This window comes from Panicum hallii, chromosome 5, assembly GCF_002211085.1.
Source record: "Panicum hallii strain FIL2 chromosome 5, PHallii_v3.1, whole genome shotgun sequence".
Taxonomy (NCBI): domain Eukaryota; kingdom Viridiplantae; phylum Streptophyta; class Magnoliopsida; order Poales; family Poaceae; genus Panicum; species Panicum hallii.
This window is the reverse complement of record NC_038046.1, coordinates 48,692,891-48,705,365: the sequence shown is the minus strand read 5'-3', so window position 1 is coordinate 48,705,365 and position 12,475 is coordinate 48,692,891. Positions and strand designations below refer to the sequence as shown.

Here is a 12,475-nt window from a genome sequence, read left to right as displayed (position 1 = left end):
CCGGTTTCTGGTGGCCCACCGCAGTGACCGACGCGGAGGATCTCGTGCGCAGGTGCCAGAATTGTCAATTCTTCGGCAAGCAGTCTCATGTTCCAACCCACAGCCTCATCACCATACCGCCATCCTAGCCCTTTGCTTGTTGGAGCCAAGACATGATTGGGCCCTTCACAACGGCACCAGGCGGCTTCACCCATGTTCTAGTGGCTATTGACAAGTTTACCAAGTGGATCGAGTACAAGCTGATAGCTAAGCTTACACCAGATCGAGTTGTTGATTTCATCTCCGATATTTTGCACCATTTTGGCTTCCCAAATACCATCATCACGGACTTGGGATCAAATTTCACGGCCAACCAGTTCTGGGAGTTCTGCGAGAATGCTTGCATCGAAGTTAAATATGTCTCGGTCGCACACCAAAGGGCCAATGGACAAGTCGAAAGGGCGAACGGCTTGATAATCGATGGCCTCAAGAAGAGACTTTATGATGAAAACACCAAGAAGGGAGGCAAATGGGTGCATGAGCTGCCACTTGTCGTCTAGGGGCTTCGAACTCGGCCGTCCAACGCCACAGGACAAACGCCTTTCTTCCTCGTATACGGATCTGAAGCTATTTTACCAGCCGATATCATGTGGAAGTCTCCACGGGTCGAAATGTACAATGAAGGCGAGGCGGATGAGGCGAGGCAGTTAGAGCTCGATTCTGTTGAAGAGGCTCGCTGCACCGCTCTTGTTCAGTTAGCCCGATACCTGCAGGGGAGTCGGCGATATCATGATCGCAACGTGAGGGAGCGGTCATTCAGCATTGGTGATTTGGCCTTGCGTCGGATTCAGGGCGAATCCGGCCTACACAAGCACAACTCAAGGTGGAAGGGCCTGTTCATCGTCAAGCAGGTTACAAGGCCAGGGTCATATCGGCTGCAATGTCCTGAGGGTCAGGATGTCCCGAACTTCTGGAACATTCAGAACCTTTGCAAGTTCTACCCATAAGAAGATGCTCGGTGATAGCTGAATCCCCGGGGGCTTAGAAGATCTCTTTTCCTCGAATCAATTTGGAGGCTATGTGCCACAAGATTCGGGTTGTAAATTCCTTTATGGGCACACGGAGGCCGCGGTCACGTGCAACACTTATACAAATCGACTTCTTATCGTGAATGTTACGGAGGCTACGGCCACGTTCGTATCTTATTGACTTCATTTTTTGACGGAACCCTCGGCTCCGTCCAAATCCTCTACATATCGACTTCCGCCGCGACCTTGGATGGTCGCACGCGACAGTAGTCGTATTTTCCCCAACATAATTGATCCGTTCGACTGGTTTATACCCAGTTTGTTGGATGAGCTCGTACAAAGAGCCACCTCGACTACATCCTGAGTGGTTGCACCCAGGGTAGTCTCGTTTCTGCCAAGAGCACGGCAGACCAGCGGAGATGCCCGCATTTGCTCCCAACAAGTCCGATCCATCCGTCCGGGTCCTACCTAACTTGCAGACCACGCTCATATGAGGAGCGACCCTGACTACGTCCAGAGTCGATGGACTCGGGGTAGTTTTGCCTTAAGCATGGCAATCGCGCGACGATGCTCGCGTTCTTTTCTAACAGTTTTAGACCCGCGAGTTCGGGTTGTGGACAACTTGTTAGATAAGTTCCTACATGGAGCTATGGCTACCTTTAGGGTCGTTGCACCCAGGGTAGTGTCTACTACTTAAGCCTCGTAAGCCTGGATTCCAATTCAGCCTAGGCACACACACAAGTAGAGACATCAAAAGAAACCATATATACAAGGAAGTGAATACTTGTTTTTAGTACCCTACTCCTGCATTACACTTTGAACTATACGTTCTGATACAGGTTGGGCTTCTAGGAGGTATCTGTCAAACTAATCCTCGGTGCAGTCCGCCGCCATTCCTTGAGCAAATATTTCCAGCTGCGCGTTTGGCAGGAAGGACTTCACAATCACGAGGGCGTTGTTGACGCATGTGACAGGAGCCTCGGAGAGGAATTTGAATACTTTCTTTGGAGCCTCGCGGAGCCGCTCCAGCAAGGGCCGAGGATTTGATTCGCCTTCCTCCGGTGGATCCACCATGTCCACCAGCTCCTGGGCGGCCCCCCTGAGGTCTTCGAGTTCTTCGCCTAGCATCTTGATTCGCTGAAGGCCGTCGACGAACTATCGCTCAATGTCGCCGATCACCTTCTGCAGCCTCTCGAGGTCATCTGTATGGCGATAGAGCAGGTTCTTCACATCAGTAAGTAGCTCTTCTTTACTCATTAAGATTCTCCTAAGCTCTGTGGTGGAAAGCTTTTCAGAATCCAGGATGAGTCGTACAGTGCAAGTACTCAAGGGAAGCAATGGCTTACCTTGGTGCGCTTTCTTTTGCTCCTTGAGCTGCTCCTGGTGCGCATGCTTTTGTGCCTCGAGTTCCTTCTTCTGTTCTTCGAGTTGTCGCTAGAGCTCGGCATTGAATTTCTCGAGATGCAAGTTCTCCGTCTTCTCGTCGTCAACGCGTCTCTTCAGCGCAGTAAGTTCTTTGTGGTCACTCACAACTCCCCGCAGTTTTTCTGATATCCTCCGGGAGTCAGTGATCACATTCTGCATAAGGATCAGTGGAGCCTATGTACTCGAATCCGAGCCGGTGGCGTTGTTGGATCGGCTGGATGCGGCGTTTGAAAAACGCGAACATAACGGAGGCACCGGTCACTCCCGTCATCTTCTGCGCCTCTATGATGTCCAGCAATTCCCTGACTTGATCCAAGTCTCCACTGGAAGGTTCAAGATTCCACTCCGGCCTCACTACAGGTGGTCTGTTTGATTTCGCTGGGAGTTGGGGAGCATGGTTCTCGATATACAACCAGTGATTTTTCCACCCAGGAAGGTTGGAGGGGAATTTGTACGAGAGATACTTGTCGCCGGCCTGCTGATGCAGTTGGATGCTGGCGCCCCCTGCAACGGAAAGGTTTTTTGATGTGGGCTGTGGTTTGATACGGAAGATGAAGCGGAAAAGATCCCAGTGGGGTTCGATTCCGAGGAAAGCTTCGCAGAAATAGATAAAAATCAAAATGTGGCAGATGGAATTCGGGTTGAGGTGATGGAGCTCAAGCCTGTAGTAATACAGAAGGCCGCGGAAGAAGGAACAAGAGGGGAGGGCCAATCCCCGTTCGGCAAAATGGAGAAATGTGATGATTTCGTCAATATTTTCCATGGGGAAAGGTTCATGGTAAGAGGGGCGCCAGTTGACAGGGCTCTTCTCTTGCAGCAACCCCTCGGAAACCAGCCTATTCATATCGGTGAGGGAACACTTACTGTATGTCCACTCCGCGGTCGACGGCTGCGCCTCCTTCTTCTTCCCTTCGATCTCTGACTTCTTGGACGCCATCTCCGATTCGCTTGCCACGAGATGCTCGGGGGCTGCGGGGAGAGGGGCGGGGAGATCGGGGTGGGGGGATTTCTTTGGGGGAGGCGGCGGCGGCGCTTGGCCCTGGTTGGGGATTTTGGTGGCTCTTGGCAAAATGCAGATTGAAAGCACAGTTTTTCTCACTGTTGCCGCGGGGTTAAATAACCAGCAGGGTGGGAAAAATTACTGTTCCGAATTTCAAGAGTCATTTTTTGGGAATATTCCGAAGATGAGGGGTCATTTGGTGGACTGTTTGGATTAAATATTCGATTAATCATTTTTTCAGGGCTAATTAGCCCGAAAAAAGGGGTCTTTCGAATTCATGATCTAATTTCCATCATTTGTATCATCATTTTGGTAATTTCTCAAGTTGTCATTTTTTAACCTGCATGCCACGGTTTTCGGATCCTTATCTCCAAATTTGTGAGATTTGGATTCAAGGCTCGGGGGCTGCAGGATACGTGGCATGGACTACTTATTTTTCAAATTTCTTTGAAAGATAAGGAGGATTACAGACTAATGGGACCCTCAGCATGATTCTCCGATTCAACCTAAGGCTCGGGGGCTACTCCATATGGAGTGCGATTTTTAAATCGCACACCATAACAAAAATTCGAGGCATGAGCACCTCATAGCTTCGATGCAGCCAAGCAAGTACTCAAAGAAGGACTTCAAGACGAAGCTTCAGAAGAAGTCGAAGACTGCTTTGAAAGTACTCGATAAGCCTGCTATATTCAGCTACGAAGAGCTCGGGGGCTTGTCAGACCCGGGGCCACGGGACTGGGTACGTAACGTAGTTTAAAGAGGTCTAAGAGATTAGGTCTGTCTTATCTCTTGTTCATCTTGTTTATCTCTTATTTATTCCGTTTAAATAGGAGATAGAGCTAACCGATACAGAGGGAATCTACTCGAGATATGTTCTGGTATGATTCCTTAGCTGGTGTTGGTTAGTATCTTTGTAACCCTAGCCTCTCGGATATATAAGGAAGGACAGGGACCCTCTCAAAACAGACGATCTCTAGATCATTCTATACCAAAGGAATACAAACCACCATACAGGACGTAGGGTATTACGCACCTTGCGGCCCGAACCTGTCTAAATCTTGTGTTCCTTGCACCTTCAGGTTTCTAATCTCGGCGTCTCCTCACCCAAAACTTACCACCTTGGGTATATCCCTCGGTGGGCAGCCGGTTAAACACCGACACTATGTTATCACACAATTATCAAAATCACAATTATGGCCTAATGAGACCATGTTCCTTATAAACCTGCTGCTTTGTGCTTAGTTGCTCTTGCCTTTCATTTGTTTCATTGATAGTTGGTTGTTTAATTTAGCAAACACGATGATTCGGTGAAACTAATTCGGTAAGGATGCGCCTAGAGGAAAACTGCATGGTCAATTCTGAAATGATATGTGTATAGCGTAAGGTAGTTTTAAAATCACAATTATGGCCTAATGAGACTATGTTCCTTATAAACCCGCTGCTTTGTGCTTAGTTGCTCTTACCTTTCATTTATTTCATTGATAGTTGGTTGTTTAATTTAGCAAACACCATGATTTGGTGAAACTAATTCGGTAAGGATGCGCCTGGAGGAAAACTGCATGATCAATTCTGAAATGATATGTGTATAGCGTAAGGTAGTTTTAAAACTTTTGTTATATACACCATCAATCTCATCATACCTTAATTTTATTTTATCCTCCACTTTTGTTATATACACCATCAATCTCATCATACCTTAATTTTATTTTATCCTCCGCCACTGCTTAGGTGGAATGTCCGAGGCCTGAACCGGCAAGCTAGGAAGGACACCGTCCACCAAACCATTGCGGCAACACTCTGTCACATTGCGTGTCTGCAGGAAACGAAGTTTGAGGCTGATGGATCAGTATACTGCTGCTTATTTAGGTGGCTATCTTCTCCGTAATTACACCTTCAAGCCGGCAAGGGGCATACTAGGAACGAGTCACGAGAGGGGGTATCCTACTCCTATGGAATGATGACTTCGTCACTTGTTCAAATACTACCATGGGCGAATTCCACATCTCAATGGATGTGACTGTCAAGGAGTGCTCAACCAATTTCAAGCTAACAGTGGTGTACGGACCAACTAGGCACAATGCAAAACTCAGGTTTCTTGAGGAGCTACGCCTAGCCAAGCCTACAGCCGCTACTCGGTGGCTCATATTGGGCGACTTCAATCTCATCTGTAAAGCCTCTGACAGAAACAACAGAAACTTAAATCATGGGCTAATGCGACAATTCCGGGAGGCCCTGAATGAATGTGACCTCACTGCACCTCCAAAACAGGAAATTCACTTGGAGTAATGAGCAGCATGACCCGACGTTGGTGAAGCTCGACAGATTTTTTTGCAACGCTGAATGGGATGCGGCCTTCAGCTCACATGTCCTGCACGCCCTATCGACATCCCTATCTGACCATTGTCCTTTCTTACTCTCCAACCAAAGCGGGCCTCGGCGCCCGAAATCATTCAAGTTTGAGGATTTTTGGACGAAATTACCGGGGTTTAAGGACACGGTGTTGGAAGCTCGGAATACGCCGACAGAACATTTTGAACCTTTCCACATCCTATATCACAAGCTACTAGCTACCTCTTAAAGATTGAAAGATTGGAACAAAAACTTAAACTCAGATGCAAAAAGTCAGTTACACATGGCCAATGAAGTGATCCTGCGTCTGGACATTGCGCAAGAAACAAGGAGCTTAAGCCCAGCCGAGCTGAACCTCAGAAATAAATTAAAAAAGAAGGTCATGGGTCTTGCGGTAATTGAAAGAGCAAGATGCAAGCAAGCTTCACGCATAACAAACATTAAGATGGGAAATGCGAACACGAAATTTTTTCACCATAGGGTTAACGCTCGGAGGAGGAAAAATCACATCCAACGCCTACGAAAGGGCCATGGCTGGGCTGTCAAAAATGACGAAAAGGCTACAGTGGTTCAAGAGCACTTTACTAATGTCATGAGCAGGCCGCCTGTGCGCCACCATGACCTAAACTGGGAGGAACTCCAAATTCCAAGCCATGATCTGGAGAGCCTTGCTGCTCCATTCACAGAAAAGCTTTAGGAGCAATTAAGCAACTCCCGACGGGCAAACCCCCGGGTCCTGATGGTTTCACCGGAATCTTCTCCAAAATATGTTGGGATATTATTAAAGGTGATATCATTAGAGCAGCCAACGCTTTCCACCTTCTACGAACCTCAAGCCTCCCAATTCTCAATTCAGCGAATATTGTATTGATACCGAAAAAAGACGGCGCAGACTCAATTCATGATTTTCGATCCATCAGCTCACTGGTAGAACACTAGTAGAAATAGTAGCTTCCATAACGCTTTTGCGCGTGATATTTGAAACTTCGTCATTGAACAGACCACATATATGACGAAAATCCCAGTTTCGTCATAGTTCATTGGCGGCAGCCCTCAACCCCTACGAAACTACGATGAAAATAAAAAGCGCATCATAGAACATCTCATATTGTCAAAAAATGGTACGCCGTCAACTTCTCATATTTGTGAAGACCGCGACTCGTCATAGAATGGGAAGGCAGTTGTGCGGGTACGATGATTTTTCTATCATGATTTCATCGAACCGAGCTCTATAGTCAATTTCTAGTATGAATATATAAATTATCTGCAAAAAATTAAAAAAAATGATGCTTGCGGTCGACCCATTTTATTACTAAATATAAATGCTCTTTTGGAATTTAAAAAAGCGGCATGGAAATTATGGAGCAACCAGGATCAAACCCGAGACCTTGCTTAGCAATCCGCACTATATTTCCACAAAGGCTTATGGGGAATCAAACTTGAGACCATGCTGCAATAGATTACCGGTTACCACCAGGACACTTGATCACTTGTGGAAAGATTAGCGTTTTGTTCATGTGATGAAGCACATCACCCCACCACCTGAGCAATCGAACGCGCGTCTTTGCATTAACCAAGGAGGACTTGCAGCACCGAGCTACATCCTTGTTTTGGTTACACAGATTATATAACGTGTAAATAGGATCAGCTGGATCAAAGTGAAGAACACACAAATAGTTCGTCTTTCTCTTTTTAATCTAAAATTAAAACTTGTAACTTGTATTTCTTTCTCATAATAACTCCAAATATGATGATTCCTTTTTATTGATTTTTTTTTTCTAAAACCATGCTCTTTTCAACACCTCGTATTTGTGACGACCAATTCTCGTCATAAAATCAGGGTGTAATTTTATTTTGTAGTATACTGGGAGAAAGGAAAACAAAAAAGGTTGCAACAGCCGGCCAAAAGAAAGTAAAAAAACTAGAGAAAAAGGTAGAGGGCCAAGGATCGAACCTACCGGGGTGTAATTTTATTTTGTAGTATACTGGAAGAAAGAAAAAAAAAAGGTTGCAATGGGGCCAGCCAAAAGAAAGTAAAAAACCTAGAGAAAAAGGGTGGAGGGCCAAGGATTGAACCTACAACCTCAAGTTGAGAATGTATCACACATACCACTTAGGTACTTGATCTTTTGTTATTCTTCTTGGTCTTTAATCTTTTTATATAGAATTTATTCCCCTCATTTTATTCAATCAACGTGGCAACCAGCCAACTCCACCTCATCCGGCCGCGGACGCCACTTCATTCTGTCGCTAGCGCCAGGTTACCATCCAGTCAGCGTGGCCAATCTGTCAGTGGGGGAATTAAATGGCAAAATATATAGCACTAGTGGAAATCGAACTCAGCAAACTCCACCTCATCCGGCCGAGCGCCAGGTAACCATCCAGTCAGCGTGGCCAATCTGCCAGTGGGGGGAATTAAACGGCAAAATATATGGCACTAGTGGAAATCAAATTCTGAACCTCATAGAATTAAATCAATTGCCTCACCACTAGGCTACTTGCTTGGTTGTGTTCTACATTGGCATTTCAACACTTTTGTATAGTTTAAAGTTAGAGAAAAGAAGGAAAAAAGGGTGCAATAAAAGGGCACAACAAGAATTCAAACCTACAATCTCCGCGGAACGACAGCCTACTTGAGGTTATTGATGGTACTTTAGCTTCTAGTTAATTGCTGGCGCATGTCCAGCTACTTCCTGCCACGCAGCAGAGAGCTACGGGCTGAACGGCGTTGCTGTGGATCACGCCAAGGGCAATCTGCGTGCGGCCGGTTAGACCAAGCTGGGATAAAAGGCACAGAACAAAATATGCTTCTATGATAAAAGTTTTTTATCACAGATAAAATCCGTTCTATGATATTTTTGGAAATTTTGTCACGGTAGAACTAACTTGACGCGACTTCTTTGACGAAGAAAAATTTATCATAAAACTTACTTTATGAGTATCTGACCATTACAGTGATCAAAATCGTTCGTCATTGAAGTATTGATTTCCACCAGTGGCTTGATCCACTCCTTTGCTAAAATCATGACGAAAGTCCAAGGTACACACCTTGCACCGCACATGGATGGACTCATCTCGCCATCCCAAAGTGCTTTTATCAAGAGACGAAGCATCCATGATAACTTCATGTCAGTTCACAACATGGCACGGCGACTTCATAGGAAAAGAAACACCAACACTTTTCCTCAAGCTTGACATCACCAAAGCATTTGACTCAGTACGTTGGGAGTACTTGCTAACACTCATGAGGCAACTTGGCTTCCCAGCTCGCTGGTGTGATTGGATTGCTGCACTACAATGCACCTCTTCCTCACGCGTATTGCTCAATGGAGTGCCCAGTGCGCCCATCAAGCATGGGAGAGGACTTCGGTAAGGGCACCCACTATCACCTCCCCTCTTTGTAATGGCCATTGACCCGCTGCAGAAACTACTAGAGGTGGCGATTGAGAAGGGTTACTTAAGCATGCTGCAAGGCAGGGCGGTGAACATGAGAACCTCAATGTATGCGGATGAAACGGCAATCTTTATCAAACCGACGAGGAACGATGTTGCAGCACTTGCAGACCTCCTAAATAAATTTGGAGACGCTACAGGGCTCAAGGCCAATTTCCAAAAGTCTACCGTCGTCCCCATTTTCTGTGATAATGTGGCACTTCATGATGTGCTAGTGGACCTTCCGGCCAAAAAATCGCACTTCCCTATTAAGTATCCAGGCCTTCCGCTCACCACAAGACGGCTGCGTCGGGTGGACTTTCAGCCGCCAATTGATAAAGCGGTAAGCAAACTCACACTTTGGAATGGTCGGAATATTAACCCAGCAGGTCAATTGACTAGTAAAATCAGTTTTCACTTCACAAGCAGTATATTTTCTAACTTCCCTCAAGCATATGCTCAAAGAGATTGATGATAAGAGGAAGCAATTCCTATGGGCCGGCTCAGAAACTCTCACAGGTGGGAAATGCAAAGTGAATCGGCTGCGATCAACTAGACCGATCACCTCGGGTGGTTTTGGCATCTTGCATCTTGGGAAATTCGCAAGAGCTTTGAGATTGCGATGGCTGTGGCACGAATGGGATGACAATGCAACCAGAAGGTGCAAGTCGGCCCAGATATTCCCGTAATGCCACGGACAAGCGACTGTTTGCGGCAGCGACTTCCATCAATGTGGGAAATGGTGAAAAGATTTCACTCTAGCACAGTGCATGGGTCCAGGGAAGGCGACCTCGTGACCTTGCTCCAAATCTCTTCACTGTTTCCAGGAAAAAGAATAGATCGCTGTAACAGGCCTTAGATGGAAACAAGTGGATCTGTGACCTCAACCTCCGGCACTCAACACTTTATTGAGTTCATCCACCTTTGGAGAGCAACCAGAGAGACCCACTTACACCCGGATGTTCCTGGTAGCATTACTTGGAAGTTCACTGGAAATGGAGAATACACTGCATCTCGAACCTAATATGGCTATGAATCATGGTGTTGTTGCACCACTTATTATTCTGTTATATATATACCCTTTGTTATCCGTATACCTACCTACCATTTGCAACGAATACAATATGGTAACATCCACTAAGCTCGTCTTTGCACCGACTTAATTGCCCAATTAGCCGCTAACGACCATTATCATCATCTCTTCAGTTCAGCCCGCTCGTGAAAGGCACGCCGGTCTGGGGCAGCCAGAAGTCCCCGAGCACCATGTTCCCGACGGTGAAGTTGCCGGCGTCGGCGACGCTGCCGAGCACGTGGAACCCCGGCCACGCCACCCGCCTGCTCGTGTCCGCCCCGGGCCCCGAGTTGTTGTACTCGGCGTAGAAGAGTGTGGCCAGCGCGAAGTCGCCGTCCCACGGCATCCACCCCGCGGGGTCCACCACCGCGTCCACCTCCGACTGCATGATCACCGTCCGGGAGTAGAGCTTCCACGGCCGGCCGAGGTAGGTGGCCACGGGGAACGCCGCGTTGGCGGCCAGGTCGGGCGCCGCCGCCACGACGCAGCCCTGGAGCGTGGTGCCCGTGTTCTGGTTCGGGTCCGTGCGGCCCTGCGCCGTGACGGTGTTGCTCTGCCCCCGCATGGGAAGGCGGGAGTAGAGGTTGCAGCCCTGGAACACGACGGCGGCGTTGCCGAACACGTAGTCCACGGTGCCGTAGATGTCGCAGGCGCGGTAGAACTGCCGGAGGGAGTGCGTGTACAGCGTGTCCTGGTACGCCTCGAAGCTGCACCGGTAGAACGTCGACAGGTCCGCGCCGGAGCGGAGCGCCACCGCCTGGTGCTTCGCAGGGCCGGCCGTGTTCCGGAACGTCATGTTCACAGCCACGAAACCTGTCCCCAGAACAGCTGCATGCAGAAATGGTCCCACAAAACAAGTTAGAGCTACAGTGGTAGCTTGCACTGTCAAGCACACATAACTACTAATTAGCTTCGAACATGTCAATGTCATGTTAATTAGTTGCCATGCAAGTGATTTTTTTTTTCGAGCAGTAAGGTAAATCTCAACTCAACTTTATCGAAATAAAGAGTCAGCTGACTTTGACTGACTACGAAAATGCCTGCCACTTGGTTGATGTTTCTGCGCACCGACGCGCCAGACCAAACTTAATTTGAAGAAAAAAAAAATCAACGTGACGCTCACCGAACGTGGCCGAGTTGAAGGTTGTCCAGCCGTCGACGACGCTCCGGTTGCCGGTGATGACCGACTGTCCGATGCCGTCGCCGATCATCATGACGTACTTCTTGTTCTTGGGCACCACCACATTCTCCTCGTACACGCCCGCCGCGACGCGTATCACGAAGTACCCGTTGCTCCCGGCGAGGTTGCTCGGCGCCGCCGCCACGGCGTCGCCGACGGTCGTGTAGTTCCCCGCGCCGCTCTGGTCCACGGTGACCTCGCCGACCACCGGCACCGCCGCGGCGGCGCCCTCGAGCGCCATCCTGCGGACCATCTCGTCGTCGGTGGCGTCGAACAGCCCCCTCCCGTGGCCGTGGTGGGGCGGCTTGTTGGCCGACGATGACCCCCTCGACCTCCTGCCGCCGGACTTGCCCGCGGCCGGCACCCACGCCCTGGTGAAGAGCGAGAGCGAGACGCTGTAGAGCTTGGTGCTGTTGGCCATGGGCACGGCGAGCCCGTCGCGCACGGACCACGCGGAGGCGGCGGCCTGCAGGCCGTCGGCGCACGTCTGCTGGTTGGTCAGGATCGCCGACAGCAGCGTCTGCACGTCCTCGGCCTGCGGGTCGAGGAGGGTGCTGTTGGCGGACGTGTTGAGCGTGGCGCCCGCGGAGGACAGGAAGTCGATGTTGAGCACGGAGAGGAGCTGGCAGTCCTGCAGTGCGGCGACGGCGCCGGGGGAGAGGCCGCGGCCGCCGCGAGCGAGGTAGCGGTTGACGAGGGCGAGGAACCTGTTGGCGTTGGCGAGGGACCTGGCCACGGAGAAGCGACCGTAGGTGTAGAGGTTGCTGGTGCCGTTGGACGGGAGCACGGTCCGGCAGAAGTTGGGGTCCGTCGTCTCGTTGCACGCGGTCGACGGCGTCACCGGCGTGGCCACCGCCGTGTCGGAGCGGGCCGCTACGACGAGCAGGGACAGCGAGAGCACCAGGATGGCTGGGAGCGCGGTGGTGGCGCGAATGTCTGCCGCCATGTTTGCTTAGTGTGCGAAGCTTAACTTGTGTTAATGTCAGCGAGTGTGTTGGTGTACTAGATTG

General features: G+C 49.2%; 1 protein-coding gene across 1 annotated transcript; it reads right to left on the bottom strand.

The window, feature by feature from the left end:
* Nucleotides 1-10,141: 10,141 nt before the first annotated feature.
* Nucleotides 10,142-12,411, bottom strand: LOC112892700 (pectinesterase-like). The gene is made up of 2 exons (XM_025959826.1): nucleotides 11,409-12,411; nucleotides 10,142-11,113 (listed from the first exon to the last, which is right to left on the bottom strand). Exons 1-2 carry the CDS (start codon nucleotides 12,409-12,411, stop codon nucleotides 10,416-10,418), a joined length of 1,701 nt encoding a protein of 566 aa, XP_025815611.1. The 3' UTR covers nucleotides 10,142-10,415.
* Nucleotides 12,412-12,475: the final 64 nt, after the last annotated feature.